This window comes from Linderina pennispora, assembly GCF_002104995.1.
Source record: "Linderina pennispora strain ATCC 12442 chromosome Unknown DL89scaffold_5, whole genome shotgun sequence".
NCBI classification, from domain to species: Eukaryota; Fungi; Kickxellomycota; class Kickxellomycetes; order Kickxellales; family Kickxellaceae; genus Linderina; species Linderina pennispora.
Genome location: NW_024468253.1, coordinates 559,142 through 582,152, shown reverse-complemented (window position 1 = coordinate 582,152; position 23,011 = coordinate 559,142). Strand labels below are relative to the sequence as shown.

Here is a 23,011-nt window from a genome sequence, read left to right as displayed (position 1 = left end):
AAAGCGATAAGCGCACAACTACAAGAAATAGATTAGTGCATGGCATACACCATGATTTAATTTTATCATATTCAATGAACGTCGTTCAGAGAAATTATTTAAGATTTTCGATGATTTTGATTTTTGTGACTCAATTTTGCCGCTCAGTGTATATAGATAAGTAGAGAGGATACTACTGTGGCTATCCACTGGAGGCCATTCACAAATAAGAAAGTTTAAAGGTACTTAATATCTTGTATCAGAATAACCAAGTATTAAATAACAAATCAATTACTAGCAGTTGAAAAATATTTTAAAAATCAGAATGTTTAGTGATGGCCAAAAAGATTTTATCAACTAGATTAACTAATAAACAAAAATATAAGAACAGATGCTTCTCTGAAACCCCCTTCGGCATCCTGAAAAATTTCAGTTGATTTCTTGTGACCCAGCCTGTATCTCAGTAGAAGCATATTAATTGCGTATCAACTGAAATTTTTCAGGATGCTGAAGGGGGTTTCGGAGAAGCTCAAAAAACAAAAGAACAAAAAGTTTTAAAAATTCTAATTATTTTTTACTTAGTTTAGTGATTGTGAATGACCTCCAATACAGTCAATAGGTGATATCCTCTTTAGTAATCCCATGTTTTTAATCATCCTTGAATCTGGGGTATCTCTACAGTCTACTGTTGATGAAACAAGTAGAACCATTCCAATCACATCAATGCATACTTGTATGTGATATCCTGATTTTTTCAACTTGTAAGAGTAAAGTCCTGGTTTGTATGCTCCATTGTGCAGAGCTCTTGAATCATAGCCATCTAACATTAGTGTTACATGTTTAAACCCATGAGGATTCTGCATCTTTGCTGCAAGTAGTCGTAGCTCTGGAGTAGAAAACATTGTTTGCAGATAGAATGTTAGCTTGTTCAAATCTTGCATTTCAGAAATATAGAACATATTATAAATAACTTGATAGCTGCTTCTTGGAATGAATCTTTCCATTTCATTGATTGACAATCTGTCTACAAGTTGGTACAGTATCAGCAATCCTTTTTCTATACTTCTGTAAGGACATGGATAATGAGTGCAGCCAAACAAAACATTCATAAAGAAGAAAACAGGAATCATCCCTAGATGTTTAAGAAGTGTATCTTTTATAAGTTTGATTTCTCTTACTTCACGAACTTCACTTCTGTGATATTTTGTATGCTTAAGAACTACCCAGTCATCATTCAGAAATTTCCACTTGTTTGTGTAGAGCTTATGATCCTCCTTTTCTCTGAGTTCTTGTAATTGATGATTCATCTATGCAATGTACTAATAAATTTAAAAGTTGTCATTTATTGCAATGGGCCTATTCTACAAGTTCTTTAATACTCGACTTGCTGAGCTAGATGAGGAAGAGAGAGAAAAGCTAGTCCAACTACTTAGCAGAAATACACTGAGCAGCAAAATTGAGTCATAGAAATGGAATTCATCGAAAATCTTCAATAACTTCTCAGATTGTTGTGCAGTCCACATGAGATAATTTATTTTATAATCTATGCAATGCCCAACCGTAGCATACAAAGTTATAAGCACGTCGCTTAAGAAATCACTGAGAAACTGATTTTTTAAAAATTGTATTTTTTGACTCAATTTTGCTCACAAAAATTCGACGATTTATCGTTCAATATCTGGTATGGCCACCATGGGCTTTTTTGACAGCTGCGATACGCGCAGGCATCGAGTTCACCAGCTGTGAGCAAATGGTTTCATTTACTTGCTCACACCAGATGTCCTGGACCCGCTCCTAGAGGGTGTTGAGATCTTTGATTTCAGGCTCCATTACGGATCTCATGCTTAATGAAGTCCCACAAATGCTCAATGGGGTTGAGATCAGGGGACTGCGCTGGCCATGGTAGCACTGAAATGGAGTTCTCAGCAAACCACCTCCTTGTCCTAGAAGCCATATGGCATGAAGCATTGTCCTGTTGGAAGATGATGTCACCCTTGTCCAGCCCATACATCTCAATTGTTTGCAGTAGTTCCTCCTGCAGGACACCCACATAGACCACTGTGTCAATTCCCCCCTCAAGCCAGCAGAGTTGGCCAGGGCCACATGAAGTTATGCATCCCCAAACCATGATCCCACCTCCACCATATTTTTGGGTTGGGGTAATGTGGTGATCCTGGAGGACTCCGCCTAGTTTACATAAGCATCTTTCACGTCCATCTGCTCCATTGAGGTGTATTCTTGTCTCATCTGACCAAATTACCTGACTCCAATCGGTATCTGTCCAGCTCCCAAAGGCCATAGCAAATTGGCATCGATCCTTACGATGGCGATCGTTTAGTTGAGGGACATTTATTCTGCGCATAGATCAAATCCCTTGGTGACGTAGTGCGCGTCTGATAGTGTACACTGAGATGTGCATACCAGAGTATTGTGCCAGCTGTTGTCAGATCTGCATTGCTGTGGAACATGCACCAGTAGTAGCAAGTCGACAAATGTATGTCTCATCATGTGGTGATAGCAGCCGACTACGACTAGCATGGAAGTTCCTCTCTATGCTATGTTGTGCTCGGGCAATGCGTGATACTGTGGATTGGGAGACTCCTGTGTCCAATGCAATTTGCTGAGTTGATAATTGTTTTGTTAGAAGAAATTTGATGTGATTTTTATGTGATGATTGTAACTTTTTAGGCATAGCTAGAATAGAAATGAGATGTGGATGTGGATGAGAGAATGCTGTTGTCTTGTTGGTTAAAATTTGGAATTTGTCCACTGCTGTTTTGGGTATAAAACTAAATATCGAAAGTAGGAAAGGTCAAAAATGACCACTACCAAAAATTACTACTTTTTCAAAAGACAGTAATATCAAGGGAGTGCGACATTCTAGGAACATTGGTCTTACACAATTCTCATCATCGCATGCAAGTGATATGCATACCCCACTATCAAGGGTATTGCATCACTGCTTTTTCAGATATCAAACATTTTCAGAAGAAAAAATTTTTGTGACTCAATTTTGCCGCTCAGTGTATTGATACACTGAGCGGCAAAATTGAGTCACAAAAATAAAAATCATCAAAAATCTTAAATAATTTCTTAGAACGATGCTCGTTGAATATAATAAAAATAATTCATGGTGTATGCCATGCACTAATCTATTTCATGCAGTTGCATGCTTATTGCTCTTGAAATATATGAGAAATTGAGTATTTAAAATTAAAAATTTTAGACTCAATTTTGCTCACAAAATTCGTCGATTTTTTTCTCAATAACTAGTATAGCCACCATAGGTTTTTTTGACTGCAGCAATACGCACAGGCATCGAGTTCACTAGCCATAAACAAATGGTTTCATTTATTTACCTATTTATAATTTCCTAGGCCAATGCCACATAGGTGCCAAAAACGATGACCTCTGGTCTTTATCAGATCATGCTTATAATGAAGCCCTATATGTGAGTAGTGCATCGTATCTAGGGGACTACACTGATCATCATACAGTAGAAACAGTATACATATCTAACCAACTTGTAGCCCAAATTGCCATTTATGTGATAATGACTTCTTTAGACATAATCTTTGCACCCTCCTACTGGTTATCATAGGTATGTAATCAAGGTATATTTTATATCATCATATACACACTGGTCAGTGTGTCACATCCCCCTCAACTAGGGAAGCAATGGCCATAGCTGTATAGAGATACACTACTCTAAACTAAGAATATACTTTTTCTGATTATCTTAGAATCTAGGTTTCTTCCTAATATTCACAGAATAGAGTATATTCATTAAGATATTTCAATCTCACTGTTACCTATAGTACATGTATTTTGTATAGTAAGTACATCTGATTTGATCTATTGAATATTTGATCAGAAGGAGCTGCTTAAAGAGGGATTAAGAAAATTGCAAAATATATGATTCATACTAAATTGCTTATCATTAGGCACAGAGGTTACATATAGACATCTCATAGTATAGAGCAGATAGCCACAGTAGTAACCTCTCTACTTATCTATATACTGATACTATAAAAAAATCATGTCATCGAATTACGTTGCTTCAAAGGTGAGCTGATGTGTAGTTGTACATCATTTATAGTTGATAATTCCTTCAGTGAACTAGCTATCAAACTCATTTCTCTTCAGCGTTGAACACTAGCCATGTGAGTATCAACTATGCATTCAGCATCCATAAGAGTGATGGCAGCGCTAAAGCGTTGATCATTTCCTTCAAAATTTTTCTTCGCATATTGAATATATGATAGTACCATGCGTAGTTGAGCAACGTTGTGGACGAGATATTATTATTGAAGAGCGAGTGCAACAGAGTTATGGGTAGTGATTTCACATTATTTGAAAAATGATATGGTATTGAAATAGCATTACGAAGGCAAAGTGAGTCAAATTTTTGCCTCTCCAATTTTTAGAGTTATTTACTATTGCTTCGTTATCATGCGAGGTACAATGTTTAGAGAACATTTGACTACATACTTTTATACTATGTCAAGCCCCATCGAACATATATCAAATGGAAGTATCTATGTTATCTGATGACGAAGATATAGCATCAAAAAGTTGAAAAAAAATTTTGTGACTCAATTTTGCCGCTCAGTGTATAAGCAGAAAATTAACAGTGTACATCAGAGCATGGGTTAAGAATGTTTCTGAAGATAGGGGTTTTAGTATTAAGCATGTATTTGATATATGCAACTACAGTTGTGTAGATATGGAAGTAGTGGTTGCCAACTGCCCATTTTAAAACTAGATCCTCTCAGTATAGATAATACGATTATGAATTCTAGTTACTTTAAGTACTACTTCTTGATTTGGTTGGCCAATAATATAAGCAATATATTCACCAAATGGACTACTTGCTTATATTTTGATATGAGTGTGAGTATTGCTAACTATTTCAATATGAATCATATAGATATCTAGATAGTAGAAAGGCAATCCTCTAAAAGTATATAAGAAGTAATGACTGACTATGAACTCATCTCCAACATGAAGTATGTTATAAGCAACTTTATAACTAGCTAGCTTAAGATCAGTATTTTCTCTTAAATATGTAGGTTCTAGACCATCAAGTTCAATATTGCTAATATCTGCAAGAAGGTCATCTATTCCTAAACCATCAGTATTATCACTAACAATTGAGAGAGTTGAAAGCCTAACTTTCTCTCTTGCTTGCTGAGCTGTTAACCAATCAATATGTATTCCATGATAGTTAATAAGTCCCATTTCAGCAAATGTGTGTTGCTGTCTTTCTCTTGAAGCAACAGGCCAGAAGGAATTCCTCTGACTAGGAACAATAGTGATGTTTGTGATATCTCTTCTCAGAACAACTTCAGATTCAAGAGGACCACTACTAGTAGCATATGTAAGAAGAACAGTTGGGTGTCCATTGAATGTAAGATTAGAAACAACAGTCATCACATCCTCATTCTTTTTCAACTTTTTAGCTATTCCTTGTTTCTTCTTAGTTGTCTGATTGAACCAATGGCAATAAGCAAGAGCATGTTCTTTATGAAAGTAAATACACAATGTATGTTTGTTATGAATCTGATCAACTAGTGCCATCCATTGCTTTTCATAAGATATTGCAAATGTCCTATAATCACTAAGAAACTCCAGTGTACTAGCAATTAAGTTTATGTTCCATTCTACTTCTTTCAACTCAGGAGAGTGAACAGTAAGTTCAAGCCTCATTAATCCTTCATTCCTACAAGCAACAAGTGTTTCACCAAACTATTGAGAAATTGGCATCACTAGTTCTGATAGCGTAGAAGTAAGTTGATTACGAACCTCACCACTTTCTAAGAGTTGAACAAATTTATTATACACTGAGCGGCAAAATTGAGTCACAAAAATCAAAATCATCGAAAATCTTAAAAAATTTCTCTGAACGACGTTCATTGAATATGATAAAATTAATTCATGGTGCATGGCATGCAGTAATATATTTTTTGTAGTTGCATGCATATCAGTCTAGAAATATTCGAGAAATCAACTACTTAAAATAAAAATTTTTGACTCAATTTCACTCATAAAAATTTGTTGATTTATTTCTCATTAGCTAGCATAGCCACCATAGGCTTTTTTGACCGCAGCGATACGCCTCGGCATCGAGGTCACTAGCAATGGGCAAATACTTTCATATCATTGCTCATGTACAATTTCCTAGACGAACACAACATTGGTACCAAAAATGATGATTTCTGGTCTTTATCTGATCATACTCATAATGAAGTCCTATAAGTGAATGGCGCATCGTATCTATGGGATGCCACTAATCATCATACAATAGAAAAAGTATACAGTTCTAACCAACTTAGAGCCCAAATTGCTATTTATATGATGATGACTTCTTTAGACATAATCTTTGTGCTCTCCTACTGCATATCTTAGGTATGTTGTCAAGGTAAGTTCTATACCATCATATGCACACTGGTCAGCATGTCATATCCCCTCAACTAGGGGGGTCATTCCTAGACTTATACATTTTAGATATTTGCAATTTACTTACATATATGCTTAATCGTTTTCAGAACCATTTTTTATAACTAGATATTTTTGGAGCAGATATTTATAATTATTATATACAGAATGTTTTTGTATGTATAATTGACTTCTAAGATACAAATATTTTTTGCCATTTCACCCAAACTGCTATCGGCATCTTGGAAAAATTTCAGTGAACATAATTTCCTTGTGGTTGCTTAGCCACATCTATTGAGATATTGACTTTTGTTGCCCAATAATAGTTAACCCCTAATATGCAAAGTTTTTCTTTCTGGTTGAAATTATATTCACTGAAACTTTTCCAAGATGCTGATGGCAGTTTGGGTGAAATGGCAAAAAAAAATATTTCTATTTTTAAAATCAATTATACACACAAAAACATGCTGGACAAAATAAATAATATTAACTATGATAAAAATAACTAGTAGTAAAAATCTGCTATGAAAATGATTAATCAAATATTTAACTAATAAAATTGTAATTTACTAAAATTTACAAGTCTAAGAATGACCCCCTTCCAAAGTGAACTAAGAGTGTTGCTAATAAGAGTGTTGTCAGAAAGAAGCAATATGCCTGATGTTGCTGATGCTAGGTATACTGCTAGAGGTAAAGAGCAACTTGGATTTAAGTATTCTTCTGAAATATTTGTTGACTCATTCACTGATGAGGTTGCTGTTGAGATATGCATTGAATCTGATATGAAAATAAAGCAGTAGTCAGCTAGTATTAGATTGCATAAAGTATTTGGAGAAAGTTTTGGATAAAAATATATAAGTAAGATTAGTGAACAATATGGACCAGTTACTATTTACAAAGTATCTACACCAAATATTACAATAGCTAGTTCTTTGTTAGCAGTGAAGTTTGCTACTATGGCTAATCACAAAATATATCTACCGAATGATGATATCACATTGGATTATAAGAATATCTCATCTAGAAATATTATTTATAAATACCTTTTAGAAAGAGGAATTGAAAAGAAAGATGTTGTTGATGATTTACATAAGTCTGGTTCTAACTGTATTAGCTGGTTTACAAAGAAAGGAGATGTTAAAGTTCAAAACAAAATTTATAACAAGTTTATTCAACTTCTTGAGATTAGTGAAGTTCATAACTCTCTTAGTTCTAAACTTTCAGAATTTGTTATGCCAACTTTGCACAACTTTGGAGAAACATTGTATGTTTATAGAAACTCTGGTTTGACTAGGATAGAACTAACTGTACATTCTTCTCAGATACAAACAGTTGAATGGAATAGTAACTTGCTTCTTACCACAGTTCAGTTCATGAATGAATGCAGAACATTTGCAACTTCTTATGAAATTCAGTGGATGGCACTTGTTGATAAGGTTAGTAGTTGTTATACAGTTTGTATTTATGTGAGACAACAGCATACTCTAGCATATTGTCATTGGTTTAACTCAATCACATCAAAGAAGCAAGGAATTATTAAGAAGCTTACTACGAATGAAGATCCAATGGTAGTTGTTGCTAATCTCTCATTCAACAATAGACCTACACTTTATCAAATATATGATTCACTTGAGAGTGGTCTTGAAACAGAAAAAGTTCTTAGAAGAGTTGATGAGAATATAACTACACTGAGCGGCAAAATTGAGTCACAAAAATTTTTTCTTCTGAAAATGTTTGATATCTGAAAAAGCAGTGATGCAATACCCTTGATAGTGGGGTATGCATATCACTTGCATGCGATGATGAGAATTGTGTAAGACCAATGTTCCTAGAATGTCGCACTCCCTTGATATTACTGTCTTTTGAAAAAGTAGTAATTTTTAGTAGTGATCATTTTTGACCTTTCCTACTTTCGACATTTAGTTTTATACCCAAAACAGCAGTGGGCAAATTCCATATTTTAGCCAACAAGACAACAGCATTCTCTCATCCACATCCACATCTCATTTCTATTCTAGCTATGCCTGAAAAGTTACAATCATCACATAAAAATCACATCAAATTTCCTCTAACAAAACAATTATCAACTCGGCAAATTGCATTGGACACAGGAGTCTCCCAATCCACAGTATCACGCATTGCCCGAGCACAACATAGCATAGAGAGGAACTTCCATGCTAGTCGTAGTCAGCTGCTATCACTATATGATGAGACATACATATGTCGACTTGCTACTACTGGTACATGTTCTACAGCAACGCAGATCTGACAACAGCTGGCACAATACTCTGGTATGCACATCTCAGTGTACACTATCAGACGCGCACTACATCACCAAGGGATTCGATCTATGTGCAGAATAAATGTCCCTCAACTGAAAGATCGCCATCATAAGGATCGATGCCAATTTGCTATGGCCTTTGGGAGCTGGACAGACACCAATTGGAGTCAGGTAATTTGGTCAGATGAGACAAGAATACACCTTAATGGAGCAGATGGACGTGAAAGGTGCTTATGTAAACTAGGCGGAGTCCTCCAGGATCACCACATTACCCCAACCCAAAAATATGGTGGAGGTGGGATCATGGTTTGGGGATGCATAACTTCATGTGGCCCTGGCCAACTCTGCTGGCTTGAGGGGGGAATTGACACAGCGGTCTATGTGGGTGTCCTGCAGGAGGAACCACTGCAAACAATTGAGATGTATGGGCTGGACAAGGGTGACATCATCTTCCAACAGGACAATGCTTCATGCCATATGGCTTCTAGGACAAGGAGGTGGTTTGCTGAGAACTCCATTTCAGTGCTACCATGGCCAGCGCAGTCCCCTGATCTCAACCCCATTGAGCATTTGTGGGACTTCATTAAGCATGAGATCCGTAATGGGCCTGAAATCGAAGATCTCAACACCCTCTGGGAGCGGGTCCAGGACATCTGGTGTGAGCAAGTAAATGAAACCATTTGCTCACAGCTGGTGAACTCGATGCCTGCGCGTATCGCAGCTGTCAAAAAAGCCCATGGTGGCCATACCAGATATTGAGCGATACATCGTCGAATTTTTGAGAGCAAAATTGAGTCAAAAAATACAATTTTTAAAAATCAGTTTCTCAGTGATTTCTTGAGCGACGTGCTTATAACTTTGTATGCTACGGTTGGGCATTGCATAGATTATAAAATAAATTTCTCATGTGGACTTCACAACAATCTGAGAAGTTATTGAAGATTTTCGATGAATTCCATTTTTATGACTCAATTTTGCCGCTCAGTGTATTGTTCTAAGTCAGAGAAACTCATTCTGGTCTACTTATCCTATAACTAAGCAGTATCATACTTTTGAAGAGATGGGATTAGTTAACTACAAAGGAATGCATATTGGTTGGATAGATAGCAAACAAGCAAAGAGAAGGATATGCCTATCAGAAATGTTAGAGGTTGAACATTCTATAAAAGAGCAAAACATCAATGCACTAATAGCAGCAATAGACAATATCACACTAGATAAAACTAGACATATATTTATCAAAGAGAATACAGATCTGAAACCATCATTGTATAGAGTTGCTTACATTATTCTTCAGTTAGGTAATGAATTTACAGTTACACATTATACACTCTATACATTCAGAGGATATTTATACTTCTATCTAGATATTCCTATTAAAGGGAGAGATAAACAGCCAACTCTTATCAGGACACCAGTAGATAGTTCAATTGGAAAAGCAATTTCTCAATAGTTAGGAGAAACAAAGCAACAGAGCTACTTAAGAGTTAGAAGTATAGGATATAGAATAATCACAGTTGAATAGCAGCCATTTTAAAACAAAGAATAAGCATCCATTCTCTCCATATCTCTATGGAAAGTTTGACATACATCATACACATGTTCAACCCTTACCTCACAATCAGTAGCAATATGTTGGATCCAATTACGCACTTGTATTGCTAGGTCATCACTCATATCAAAGTCATGAATAAGTAGCAGAGTAAGCATATCTCTTTCTTCCTCACACATCTCAGCTAAATGTTGCTTGAAGAAGTTCTGGAATGATCCCATTTTCTAAAATTGATAAAAGTTGAAATTTTAATTTATGACTACCTCATACTGATAGACAATCAATTACAAGAATTAAGAGAGAAGGAGTGGAATGTGCTCTACACAACAAAGTGGAGATTTCTTGATGAAGACTGGTTAGTGCATAAACAGCAGAAGTATTATAGGAGTGAAGCTCATGAAGTAAAAGAAATAAAGCTTATTAAAGATACACTTGTTAAGCAACTTGGAATGATTCCTGTGTTCTTCTTCTTAAATGTTCTGTTTGGTAGAAAGCAGTATCCATATCCTTATAGAAATGTTGAGAAAGGACTCTTGATTTTATATCAGTTAGTTGCTGGGCTATCAATCAATGAGATAGAAAGGTTTATTCCTAAGAGCAGCTACCAAGTGATTCATAATATGTTCTATATCTCAGAGTTAAGTGAGTTGAACAAGAAGCTTTCACACTACTTGCACACAATGTTCTCCACTCCAGAACTAAGAGTGATCTCAGCAAAGATTCAGAATCCTAAAGGGTTTAAGCATATTACTCTTATGTTAGATGGACATGACTCACGAGCACTACATAATGGTGCTTACAAACCAAATCTTTATTCCTTCAAGTTGAAGAAGTCAGGATATAGAACACAAGTTTGCATTGATTTGAATGGAATGGTTGTCCTTGTTTCACCAACTGAGGAATGTAGAAACCACCCAGACTCTAAGATGATTAAGAATATGTTACTATTGAAATACATCTCTCCAGTAGATTGTGTTGTGTTAGATAGTGGCTACCCTCAAAGTATTCTGGAGGAGTTAACAGAAGCAGAAGAGAATGAGAATTTTGGAATGCATAACTTTTGCTTACCAGTTTGAAAGCCAAGAGGAACCAACTTAAGTGAGGCAGAGTTAGAATATAATAGTAGACTTAGCTCATTTAGATCAATGGTTAAGAGCATATTTGGAGAACTAGGTAACATTTAAGAGGCTATCAAATAGAGAAGTTGTGAGAATTAGAAATACAACTGTGTACAATATGCAGCTGAAACTCTGTTGCTTACTCTACAATATGAAGAAGATCCTAGCAGGTAGTAAAGTTCCTGTTGAACATCACTACACACTTTGGGTTCTATCTAACTTTGACTACCCTAGCAACAACCAGGAGAGATCAACTCATGCTGAAGTTGGAAGTAGTTTACCACAAAAAGTAGAGTTAGAGGCTTCAATGAGAGAACTACAAGATAGACTTATTTAAGCTAAAATTGAGGAGTCAATGAACTTCTATGTTGACATATCATAAACATCTTTTAAAATAAGAATTTTCAGTAATAATTTCATATTGATAGAAAATGCTTCAATAAGGAGGTTATTCAGAGTTAGTTATCTGCACAACAATTATTTATACATGTTGAAACTATTGGCAATTTCAGTGAAATAAAAATTTCACCCAAACCGCCATCAGCATCTTGGAAAAGTTTCAGCAAACATAATTTCAACCAGAAAGAAAAACCTTTGTATATTTGGGGTTAATTATCATTGGGCAACAAAAGTCAATATCTCAATAGATGTGGCTAAGCAACCACAAGGAAATTATGTTCACTGAAACTTTTCCAAGATGCCGATGGCGGTTTGGGTGAAATGGCAAAAAAAATATTTGTATTTTTAAAATCAATTATACACATAAAAACATTCTGGACACAACAATTATAAATATCTGTTCCAAAAATATCTAGTAGCAAAAAATAGTTCTGAAAACAATTATTCAAATATCTATCTAACAAAATTATAATTTTCTAAAATTTACAAGTCTAGGAATGACCCCCACTATGAAGGCAAAGTGTGTCAAATTTTTGCCTCTCCAATTTTTATAGTTATTTACTATTGCCTCGATATCATGCAAGGTACAATGTTTAGAGAACATTTGACTACATACTTTTATACTATGTCAAGCCCCATTGAACATATATCAAATGGAAGTATCTATGTAATCTGATGATGAAGATATCATAACTAAATATTGGAAAAAATTTTGTGACTCAATTTTGCTGCTCAGTGTAGAAATAGCAATGCCTGCCTGGTTGCAGCACAGTATTCAATAAATACTACATGGAGAAATGATTTGTTAACTTCTTATGACGATATCACAGTAAGAGACTAATTTAAAACATATGCTCATGAAGCTTGATTAGCAGTATCGAACTGCGTCGTATATACGATAGCCCGGCTGAACAGTGGCCTCCCTGAAGGGAGCTTTGCACGCAGCTCCTCTGACGAAGGAACCAGCTCAAAACCAATCGTGTCATTGTTTCGGCGATAAAGGCTGTACAGAGCATCGACGGGCCCACTGAGGAGTTTGTTAGCAGTCTCAACATGCACCGACTGCTTGCGGCGCTTGATCTCAATGAGCAGTTCACGTGCATCTCGCATGAATCCCGACTGCATTGCCAAACTTTTGCTTATCACTGTTCACTTGGGCCAGGTATACCATAGCTTGGGCCAAAATCAGCTGTTGCCCATCGCGCATGTAGTTCTGAACATCTGCAGACACGCTACGTGATTCACCGCTCTGTAGCGTGCGTAGCGACACCGAGGCATTTTCGTAGCGCTGTTGTATCTCGAGCAGCATGTTGGCAGGCATGTTTGGCGTCCGCTTTTGGTTCTTGTCAGTCCGAAGCCAAACACGCACCGAGAGCCGATCTGAATCGGCGAGGGACAGCGTCTGCAGCATGTACTGGATGTCAGGCGTAAGATCAGGCACACTGAGCCGCACACCAGCCAAATACGGAAGAACCTGGTCAATTATATACTGGAATATGCCTGCTGCCTCGCGAAGTTCAGCAGAGGCACGCTTCAGAGCCTCGATTCCTTGTGCACCTTCATCCTCAGAAATAGCTCGTGCTCCAGGGCGTCATTGCGTTGATAGTCTCGCATTCGATCTCAGTGTCCAGCGTGGCAACCTTTGAGTAGGCGCTCATTGACTTTACAATAGCCAGTGACAAGAGGACAAACCCCATCTCCATGTAGAGAGAGTTTGACTGGGTTCGGCGCTGCTTGAGAGAGTGGCCGCCAAGCAGCCGCGACCCACTGCGATCCCCACCGCTGACATTTCCGCCGTCGCTATCACCAGCACCAGCTGCTCCGTAGTGGAAAGTGTGGGCGTCCGAAACCACCCATCAGGTCACGCAGGCTACTGGCAATAGCGCTCTTCCATATAAACTCGATCTCAAGTGTCTCCGGAAACAATGTGTGGTGCTCCTCGTAGTACACCCGGAGCCAGTGCAATTCGTCCAGGTACGCCTGAATGCATTTTCATCAGGTCGTTCACCTCTGTCAGTTTGTCAGTCTTGCTCTGTTCCTTCAGGCGCTCCCGCATTTTCTCACGCAGCGTGGTCATCCAGCTGAGACGTCGCAGCATTTCGGAATCCTGCTGCAGAGTGTCAGGGCAGCAGCCCGACCAAATTTACCGTCTTTGTCTTTGGGATCCGCAGGTAGTACCTCATGTCGGCCAGTGAATAGGAATGTTTGCGAATTATTCTGGATGAGGAGCTGAAATGGGTGACGCAGCCCCTCTTCATGTGCCACTTTGCTGCTAGGGCTTACGGTTGGCTGCCGTGATCGAGCCGCCCTGAACCGAGCCGTGGTCACTTGCTGCTGCTCAACTCTTGGCAGAATGTGTATTTCTGAAAGGGTAATGGAAACACTAGGATGAAGCCCAACCGCACTATGTTAACACGCGCGAGCCGGTCGAATGGGCCAGGCACTCACTGATTCTCCTGGCTCTCGCTGGTCGCTATGGCAACATATCGATCGAGTGCCTTGCGCAAATCAACCTGCATGGCAGCCAAACTGTCGAGTCGGACCCTGATAGCTCTTGAGCAGCTTCTTCAGCTTCGCCCTTCAGTCCTTTGTGAGCACTGCTCTGCGCGCATCGCGGATCTTATCAACTGCATCTTCAAAAGCCTCGATGGACGATTCCCAGGACGTTTAGTGTCTGATCAACCAGCTGGTATGGCAGCCAGAACTCGCGTGTCCCTTTGCTATCACTGGAGTCGGACAAGATTCGAGCACGTAGATTGTTGATGTGCTGGAACAAAAAGCCAGCACCCTCCGAAACACAACCGTTGCGGAGACACAACCGAACAAGGTCCTGAGGGCTGGATAGCAAGAGCGGTGCCGCCAGCCACGGCGGCAACTCGGCGTCATCCTCGGCCTTGAGAATGGTTTCGGCCACAAGCAGCCGGTCAGGCTGGCTGTCATGCTTGTTGAGGTAGTGCTGCAGTAGATGCCATGCGCGCTCAGCAGGGTGTTCCTGATGTCTCTGCGATCCTCTCGTTTTCCCAGAATGCCTCCTGCGTGACCTCGCGCTGGCCAGTCGCCGAGCCGATGGACGACAGCTCAAGGCATTTCATCGTTAGCGATGTCAGGACAAAGTCGAGCTTCAAGCCGACAGTGTCTGGCAAACGTCGCCGCGCTATCGTACATTCCTGCCTTGACAAACAGAGCAACCGCATCCTCTGGCTCCATGGCAACATCGCGCGAAAACAGGTCGCCAAAAGTGAGCGCCGAGTGTGATCCGTGCCATGCACAGGGCATACTCGCCGCCGGATGTCGTCTATTTCGACGATGTCGATGCCATCGACCTTTCGTCCCAGCGTCGTAGCGTCCAACAGCGATGCAGCGGCGTTTGCGGCTATTGCCCGAGGCCGCCCCTAACCCACCATCGTGGCCAACTACCACCCACGCGTACTGCTTGTCAACAAGCTGCAAGCCTGTTGATACACGCCAGCAGCGCCTTGGCCCTGATCGACCAGCATCGAGGCAAAGTCACCTTCGCGCACCATGAGCTGGCCGAGGCGGCAGGCATACTGGTACATGGCCGAGGCAGCATTGCGGTAGTTGCCACGGTAGACATGGAACGCATAGAGGATCTTGTAATAGTTGACCTCGCCTGTCCAGCCCAAACGTGACGTGCCTTGAACAGCAGATTGCGCTCGACCTCCTCCTGCATGCCTGGGAATCCGAATCGGCACAGGACTGCCACACCGCCTTCGCGCTCGCACAGGACGCCCAGCATGTGCCGCAAGCAGTCCAGCTGCAGCGTCTTATCGGGGATAGCCATCATAGCCATATATGCATCCTCGTAGTGGGCGCATTCGAGCTCGGCGTGGAATATCTTGAACCACAGATCGCGACGCAGATCAAAAGCTGTGGCTTCATCAAGCTCGAAACCGTCCATCCGACTCTCCTCCTGCAACGCCTCGAGCGCCAAGTGGCAGAAGCGACCGACATGTTCAAACTGATGTGCCAGATTCAAACATGTCTGCAATATAGCGGTAGTATGACGAAGCGCCGCCTGACTGGAGGACCTTAGCGGGAAGCACGTGTGGCAGATCTACTCCCTGTATGATGCAGTCAGATGTCTGTGCAAAAGCAACGCCGGCATTGGCAAACAACTCTGCTGCCATGACGAACTTCGCGCAGGCGCATCGAGACCAGGCCACTGAGGAAGCTGAGTGCAGTGCTCTTGGGTAGGAATTGCAAGAAGCCCTCGGTCACTTCGGCCGTTGCCGACCTCTCCAGCTTGGCAGCGAACTCGACAAGGGTGCCGCGTGCCTGCAGCCCTGGGCCTTGCGGGCCTGTAACGCCCAGATGGGCATACATTTGAAGCACACCATCTGCCACCATGTCGGCAAAGGCACGCGAACGGTCAACAATGTGCAGTGAGAAGTTGCGACTGACAATGTCGTGGAGAAGACTGTAGACAAACTCGGAGCTGCTCGTCTCTCCCCCTCCCTCGGCGCTATGGCTGAGTGTCGTGTCGTTGCAAAGGTCAATGTTGAGCACCGAAAATTTGCCCAGGAATCCATCACCCGTGCTATCATCGACGGCACCGCTGGGCGAGTTTAACGATTGGTCAGCCACCCACTGGATCAGCGCAAACTGGTTCAGCGCTTTGGTGCAAATCGCCAGCAGCTCGGGCATGTTGTGTAGCTTCACAGACCACCACCGGTCACAATAGTACACAGCGCAGACCAGCAGCAGCATAAGGTCACGAGAGAGTTCGAGCCGGGCACGGTTAGCTTTCGCAAAGCCAGAAAGGAGCAGGCCATCCATGGTGCAGCTCGACTTCAACGCGCTTTTCTGCATCGCCAATTGGGCCTGGCGAATTCTGTAGACTGGAATCAGCGCGCTAAGAATGTGGCAGGCAGTATCGCCAGGCGCCCGGCACAAGCCAAGCATGCGACCGACATATTGGGCATGTTTTGCTGAAACCGAGCCGGCAACATGTTTCTCGAACAGCTCCATTGCGCGCACCTCGTACGATACCAGTGTTGAGATGCTAGGCTCGCGGGCAACCTTCATCCATCAGCGCCAGCATCTTGTCCTTGGGCATCACGCCTGCTAAATACGACGAGGCAGCCAAGAAGCGTGCAATCTCAGCGCGCGCATTGCTCTTTGCCAGTAGCGGATATGACTGCGCAACCATGTATTCGGGAACACTGAGCAGAACCGACGCCGCCGGATCACTCTCCATGATGGCACGCATACACTCAACCTCGTCAGCTGCTTGGACGACGTGCAGCGCATTGCCGCCTACTGCACACACCATATTGGTGGACTCGCACACCGCGAGTGATTTTGGCGTGTTGCACGTACGCTGGACTCGCGCACATAGAGTTGAATACCGCATCCACTCGGTGAATAACGACCGATGGTACTCGCCCACCAGCATGGAGCCATCTTTGGGGCTGGTCTGCACCTGCAGGAATGAGCCCACAGCGCTGGCAACACGCTGGCGCAGCCGCAGACTCGACGCTGTGATTTCGTGAGTTTCTGCAGGCAGGTCGAACCCATGGCCGCTAGCCCACGCCATGTACTGATCAAGAGCATGCTCGAGCACACCACGATCGAAGCGCGACGGGTTAAACAAATGGTCCAAGAACGCCTTTTCAATATCAAGCGGCTGCACACCACTATCCGACTCTCCCACTTTGGCCACCAGTATCCACGGTCTGGGCCAGCCTTGCTTCGATATCCTTGATCCCGTGCCCCACTGCTATCTGGACGCACGCTCTTTTGCAGGGAGAGATCGCTGTGTACCAGCGCTTGCCAAAAATCGGGTGGTCCTCGCACCTCAGCCCACCTGCTCCGCTGTGGTGCAAAATAAAGTGCGAGTAGGCGACCACTGACTCCTGAGACCGCTTCCATAGCGCCCACAATGTCCAGTATGCTTGTGAGTCCTCTGCGTGGCCGTCACGTACCACCCCATCGTGCTGCGAAACCTGGAAGTCGATTAGCTCGTCATCCTGCCATTATCTGACTCGCGTCACCCATCTCCTGGCACACCTTGCGCATGACAGGTTGGACGTCTGTGATCCGACCTTGCGCATCGCCCAGAACGTGGAACATGATAAAGTAGGGCGCTGCTTCGTCACAAACAAACACCAGCACGCAGAACGAGGGGCTGCAACAGCCTTCGACGGCTGATTCCGATCGGCTTTCCGATACAATACGAATGTAGTTGCCAACACGTGGGTCAAGCTGCTGCTGCGGAGAGTCCCGAAGCTCAATAGAGACTGTGCTTCCGGATAGATCCAACAGGGGTAGCTGCTCCTCGTGCTGGAGGGTGGTTGCCCATGCACTGGTCCAGAACCGGAGCTTGCGGTCTCGACTCAGTGTCACTGCAAAGCCGCGCAGTGCTGCCAGGCGCACGAGTGGTAGCAAGCGAAACAAGCTCGTTTGGACTCGCTATCATGGCCATACTCGCCGCTGAGCATCCGTGGAAAAATACCTTTGACTGACGTCAGAATTCCCTGTGCTCCTGATACTGATTCGGACACAAACCGGCTCATATCCCCTTGCAGTCCTTCGGGAATTTCGCTGCAGCGTTAGCCACACCAGACTACTGTCTCTACAGCCAACTGCCAGCATGCTGGCTCCAACGCCTTCCAGTGCTACCGGTTGTCTGCCGGGCAGTGACTTTGCATCCTTGCAATGAGAAGGCACGATACCAGGTTGTGCGTGCAGACAGCGTCCAGCTCAGGGTCTGCGATTGTCGTGCACATTGCCAAATCTTAACTGATAGACAGTGCCGTCGACTGTGCACACTGAAACCGTCACCCTTGCCACGCCATGGGCAGTAGTCTCGTCCGAAACGACCACAGGTCGGGAGCAGCTGCGATCGCAAATCGCCACGACGATGCAGCGCTCTGCGTAATCTCTGTAGGATGCAGGCTGCCGTCCGATTCTTGACTACTGGACCCAGCGCAGCGGAACGCAGCTCGAGAGTTCTACGGTCGGCAAGCAGCCGCCACTGCACGCTGGCATCGGGCTGCGACCGAAGCACGTAAATCGAGCACACCGCACCACCTTCCAAATGTGCTGCTAGCTGTTCATGTCTGGGCTGCATACGGCGCAGGAGCTGGCACCATGCGGCGACGGAACTGTGTGAAACGGGTGTGTGCGTGAGTACGGGTAAAGGTTGTCAACAAAGAGCGGCACAGTCTGAAAAAGCCTTAGCTGCGCGCTGGGGTGTGGGGGCGGGCCCGTCATGCCCACCGTGCTGTTGCTCATGTCTGTAGCGAGAGATTTCTAAAATCACAAACAAGGGCGTGAATGCAGCAGTTAGCAATGTTCCTTTTCCTCCTTGTGAACAGTGAATGCTGGGAGAGGCAGGTAAGCACTCACGTTGCCAAAAGTATTCACGTCTTGCAGAATTCGTAGCAAGGAAAGAGCCGAATTGAAGTGGGAAATGCCGAACAGCGGGGATTGAGAAGAGACAAAATAGCGAGCGATGTTGTCGTGCAACAATGTCTGAGCAGGATCATTTTTTCGCGAGCCAGCCGAGCCGGCCGAGCCGGCCGAGCCGGTACATTCGTGTTGTTAATTTCTGGCTAGGGGCTTAGAAAAGCTAGTACCTGCGGGGTTTAGAAATTGATGCTTTGAACACCAGGCTTAAGGGAGACTTTATTCTTCAGCATCTGTCGCGCCCTCGTCCTCGTCCTCGTCCTCGTCGTCCGAAGGCGGGATGTCTGCTCCATACTTGCGCAGCATGTCTCCGATACTCTTTGGCCTGCTGGTCCTGGTCGGCCAGATAAACCAACAGGTCCTCCTGCTCCTTTTCGGCAGTAGCCAGCCGCTCCTTCAGCTCATCGACTGACTCCAACTCGGCAGCGGTCTGCTTTAGCTGCTCCACTTCGCTAGCAAGCGCGTTGATTTTGGCGTCCTTCTCCTGGAGCTCCTGCTCCAGCGCCTCGATAGCACTGGCCTGCTGCATCTCCTTCTTTTTGTTGAGGTTGCGACCAGCGGCAGCTGCCTTAACCACTTGCTTCTCGGCGGTGGCCAGCTTGCGTGCCAGCTCCTCGCGCTCAGCATTCCACGCCGCCTGCTTTTGCTCGGCATCCAGAGTCTGCTCTGCCAGCCTCTGCTCCAGCTCCACCAGCCTCTCCTCGCTACCGGCATTGTCTTGAGCCAAAGACTGGCCCTGCGTCGCCCTGGCCTCAGCATCGGCCAACTGCGCGCGCAGTACCTCAAGCTCCTGCACGTGCGCCTGCTGCTCGGCTGCCTTATCCTCGTTGTGCTGCTGGCGCTCCTCATCAGCTGCCTTCCGCTGCTCCGCCAGCGCTTGGCTCAATCGCTCGGCCTCAGCTGTCAGCTCACGCGCCCTTAGCCATCCAAAGCGTCGAACTGGCTCTTGGGAACACTAGGCACTGCTGGCCTGTCATCCGCTGCAGAATCCAGCACGGCGCCAGGCGACATTGACCGAGACATGCTCCCCTGGTTCAATTGCGGCGTTCCGGGAACCGAGCCTGGCAGCGAGCCCGATCCAGCATATCCCGCCATGCCTCCTTGGAGGTGCGCAAAGTTGGCATGGGCCGCCTGTGTCTCCTGTGGCCCCAAGCGCACAGCAGCGCGGAATGCCTCGTAATGCGTACGGAACAGATCGGTAAATACGTTATCAAAGAACAGCTCGTTCGGAACATCCTCCGTATGCATTTGAATGGGTGCCGGCTGTCAACCCCAGCGCGTACTGGAACTCTTTAGAATCCCGCAGTCCGCTGGACACGGATCAGTAGCTGGTCGGTTCCCACCCGCTTGGAGAGGATCGGGTACAGCTGCTCGCGTGTCACAGGGCGAGTCGGCCGCGACATCGAATTGGTAAATAAGGACCAAACAGGAACGCGGCCACGCCTTGCACAAGCGTATTGACTGCCCGATGACCCGTTGATCTGCTCGACCAAGAACGACGTATTGGACGACTCGTCCAGCAGAGTTGTGACCGCCTGCGGGAAATCAACCACCCACACGCATACCAGCGCCAGCAGCGCGATGCAAATGCGGGCGTCGCCTGACTCCTGTGTCGCATGACGTGCCTGCGATAGCAGCTCGTTGATCAGCGGCAGGGGATCTTCTCCCTTGGACTCGTCACCCAGCGACACCCGCAGCGCCTGCGATTTGCACTGCTCAAACCCCACGCAGAACAGTCGACAACAACAGCGACGCGTGCCACACACGCCAGGCGTCGTCGTTTCCCGTATCGCGCCAGTCCAGCAGCACTGAGACGATGAGAGACCCTGCAGACTGATGCGTATCAGGATTGCCCAAGCTGCCTGTGCCATCTGGAGGCGTCAGAGTTGCTGCTAGCGCCAGCTGGGCGTCAGGGTTACCACCCACATACGCCTGCACCAAGTAAGCAGCAGCCGACCGCACAATGTAATACTCATTCGTAGGCACGCTGGAAGGGCGCGCGCCGACGGCAAGCCGAATGACTATCGCTACCGCCGGCTCGGGGATAGCCTTCGCGCTGGCATCTTCCGAGTCGTCATCAGCCTGTGCTGCCGTGATCAGAATACGCTGGAACAGCCCCTGGTTAGCCGCATGCATCCGGATGATATCACCAATTGCGTACAGGGCTTGGGCACGCACACTGCTGGGGGCTTCGTACGCCAGTGCCAGCTGAAGTAGTGGCGGGATAATGCCGTTTTGCTGCATCGCCGTTTGGTTGGATTCCGTGTTGGTGTTTCCGGGCTGAATCAGCATACGGATGACATCCAGGACCACGAGCATGTTGCGCGCATGCTGAGCCGTCCATTCAAAGTCCTCGCCGTTGTCGGGCTGGCCATGCTGCGCAGCACCCGCCGTCTGGCTCGGATCCGTGATCAGCAGATCAGGAAGCCTCTGGATACCTGATGTCTCACGGAAAAAGTTCTGGTTGGAAATATTGTAGTTCAGCAGATTGTGAAGCAGCTGGAGGCAGTCCTGCACCACGATGTTTCCACGCACACCGCCCTCTTCGCCGACAATAGCCAGAAGGTGGTCGAACGCATTTTCGAATGCCACAATCTTTTGTATATCGGCGTTGCTCTCGGTCATTGCAATCAGCAGCTGAATGCCTTCGTTGCGGATGATGTCGCGCTGGTCGGTCAGGAGGTCCACAAGACGCCCGACTCCGGTCGGTGATACCAGCACTGCCTGCTGCACCTGCTCGCCGCTATACATGTGCAAAAGCCCCAGCAGCTGCACAGTGTAGAACCGCACGTAAAAGTCGGCGTCGCCCAGCAGCTCCAGGAAAGTCGAGATATTATCTCCGTCGTCAATTATCGTCTGCGCAAATCGGTCTGCAACTGGGTCCTCGCCTGGCCCTCCCGTGTGGTCAGCGTCCCGCAAGGCATCGCGCGTGCACAGGTTGTTCAGTGTTTCCAGAATAGCCTTGACCAGGTTCTGGTCCTCCCCGTCCTCCTTCAGCACAGCCAGCAACGCAGGCAAGGAGGCCTCCCCAATTTCCTAAGCAGCACCGACATTACAGATTAGGCAAAGCCCTTGGCCACCTTTATGCATTCAACCGCCAGAGTCGGTGCTGGTTGCCAGGCGTGCGCTCTTACCTTCTTGTATTCGCGTGACAGGCCCTTGAGACTCAGCACTGCCGCCCGCTTGTCCTCAAGCAGAGTCGACGTCTCAACCCGGTCTGCAAGGCGCTGAATGGTCTCAGATGCAGACTGCTGTTGCCCACCGCCAATTGCGCTGTAACGCTTGAAGAACTCCATGCCAACTAGGAAAAAAATAAAAATAAAGCAATGCTGTGAAGAAGTGCAAATCCAAGTACCAACAGGAAGAGAAACCGCGTCGTTGTGATGAGACGTGGCCATTCGCCACTAGCCGGCGCGCCTACTGCCAATGGCAGTCTGGAGGCCAAACAATTTCCACTGCTCCTGCTCCTGACGTGCTACGGCGCATACCTTCCCATCTTCAGCATATGCTGCGTGGCAATAGCAGGGCTCCATCCTGCCTGGGCTTGCAACCCGCCCAAGGGACTCTGCCAAGCATGCCTTCTTGTTTTCTGAGGACCAAACGAATATATTCGAGGTGCCCCAAATTACACACACCATGGTTGACTGCTGCTATGCCTCAACCCCTCGCCACAAGTGCTTTTCCAGCTGCTTTGAGAGCCCAGCAGCGATGCTCCCCCTCCCCAATGTAGCAGACCTGCCACCAGACAAACACCAGCTGCCTAAACCTAATGGGTAGGAGCTATCGTATATAGACAGGGTCATGGGCAATGGA

General features: G+C 45.0%; 6 protein-coding genes across 6 annotated transcripts; all 6 read right to left on the bottom strand.

Annotated features, from left to right (window-relative positions):
- Positions 1-557: 557 nt before the first annotated feature.
- On the bottom strand, positions 558-1,286 carry DL89DRAFT_256869 (uncharacterized protein; the record flags this gene model as incomplete). Its single annotated transcript, XM_040885478.1, has 1 exon — positions 558-1,286. One exon carries the CDS (start codon positions 1,284-1,286, stop codon positions 558-560), a length of 729 nt encoding a protein of 242 aa, XP_040744261.1.
- An 11,285-nt stretch (positions 1,287-12,571) lies between these two features.
- DL89DRAFT_266848 (uncharacterized protein) lies at positions 12,572-13,997 on the bottom strand. The gene is made up of 6 exons (XM_040887266.1): positions 13,906-13,997; positions 13,776-13,874; positions 13,618-13,747; positions 13,408-13,583; positions 12,888-13,331; positions 12,572-12,847 (listed from the first exon to the last, which is right to left on the bottom strand). Exons 1-6 carry the CDS (start codon positions 13,948-13,950, stop codon positions 12,623-12,625), a joined length of 1,119 nt encoding a protein of 372 aa, XP_040744260.1. The 5' UTR covers positions 13,951-13,997; the 3' UTR covers positions 12,572-12,622.
- Positions 13,998-14,845: 848 nt separating this feature from the next.
- On the bottom strand, positions 14,846-18,212 carry DL89DRAFT_256867 (uncharacterized protein; the record flags this gene model as incomplete). The annotated part of the gene is made up of 9 exons (XM_040885477.1): positions 14,846-15,159; positions 15,198-15,398; positions 15,419-15,770; positions 15,923-16,807; positions 16,848-17,047; positions 17,108-17,487; positions 17,522-17,733; positions 17,798-18,132; positions 18,164-18,212. The coding sequence occupies 9 exons, from the start codon at positions 18,210-18,212 to the stop codon at positions 14,846-14,848; spliced, it is 2,928 nt and encodes a 975-aa protein (XP_040744259.1).
- Positions 18,164-19,234, bottom strand: DL89DRAFT_283241 (uncharacterized protein). The gene is made up of 2 exons (XM_040889725.1): positions 19,139-19,234; positions 18,164-19,042 (listed from the first exon to the last, which is right to left on the bottom strand). The coding sequence occupies exon 2, from the start codon at positions 18,858-18,860 to the stop codon at positions 18,363-18,365; it is 498 nt and encodes a 165-aa protein (XP_040744258.1). The 5' UTR covers positions 18,861-19,042; positions 19,139-19,234; the 3' UTR covers positions 18,164-18,362.
- A 43-nt stretch (positions 19,235-19,277) lies between these two features.
- Positions 19,278-22,332, bottom strand: DL89DRAFT_266846 (uncharacterized protein). The gene is made up of 5 exons (XM_040887265.1): positions 20,921-22,332; positions 20,515-20,898; positions 20,139-20,434; positions 19,551-20,115; positions 19,278-19,516 (listed from the first exon to the last, which is right to left on the bottom strand). The coding sequence occupies exons 1-5, from the start codon at positions 21,947-21,949 to the stop codon at positions 19,418-19,420; spliced, it is 2,373 nt and encodes a 790-aa protein (XP_040744257.1). The 5' UTR covers positions 21,950-22,332; the 3' UTR covers positions 19,278-19,417.
- On the bottom strand, positions 22,104-22,556 carry DL89DRAFT_138572 (uncharacterized protein). The gene has a single exon (XM_040883400.1). The coding sequence runs from the start codon at positions 22,492-22,494 to the stop codon at positions 22,258-22,260; it is 237 nt and encodes a 78-aa protein (XP_040744256.1). The 5' UTR covers positions 22,495-22,556; the 3' UTR covers positions 22,104-22,257.
- Between the last annotated feature and the right edge of the window lie 455 nt (positions 22,557-23,011).

Coding starts and splice junctions, on each gene's coding strand:
- DL89DRAFT_283241 (XM_040889725.1), bottom strand. CDS start 18,860: ATGCAGCCCAGACATGAACAGCTAGCAGCACATTTGGAAGGTGGTGCG.
- DL89DRAFT_266846 (XM_040887265.1), bottom strand. CDS start 21,949: ATGTATAGCGGCGAGCAGGTGCAGCAGGCAGTGCTGGTATCACCGACC. Junction 20,435..20,514: donor CCGACCAGCTACTGATCCGT/GTCCAGCGGACT, acceptor ATGCATACGGAG/GATGTTCCGAACGAGCTGTT. Junction 19,517..19,550: donor AGGAGCAGGAGGACCTGTTG/GTTTATCTGGCC, acceptor AGCAGGCCAAAG/AGTATCGGAGACATGCTGCG.
- DL89DRAFT_266848 (XM_040887266.1), bottom strand. CDS start 13,950: ATGAGGTACTACCTGCGGATCCCAAAGACAAAGACGGTAAATTTG. Junction 13,748..13,775: donor AGACTGACAAACTGACAGAG/GTGAACGACCTG, acceptor AAATGCATTCAG/GCGTACCTGGACGAATTGCA. Junction 12,848..12,887: donor AGCAAAAGTTTGGCAATGCA/GTCGGGATTCAT, acceptor CTGCTCATTGAG/ATCAAGCGCCGCAAGCAGTC.
- DL89DRAFT_138572 (XM_040883400.1), bottom strand. CDS start 22,494: ATGGAGTTCTTCAAGCGTTACAGCGCAATTGGCGGTGGGCAACAGCAG.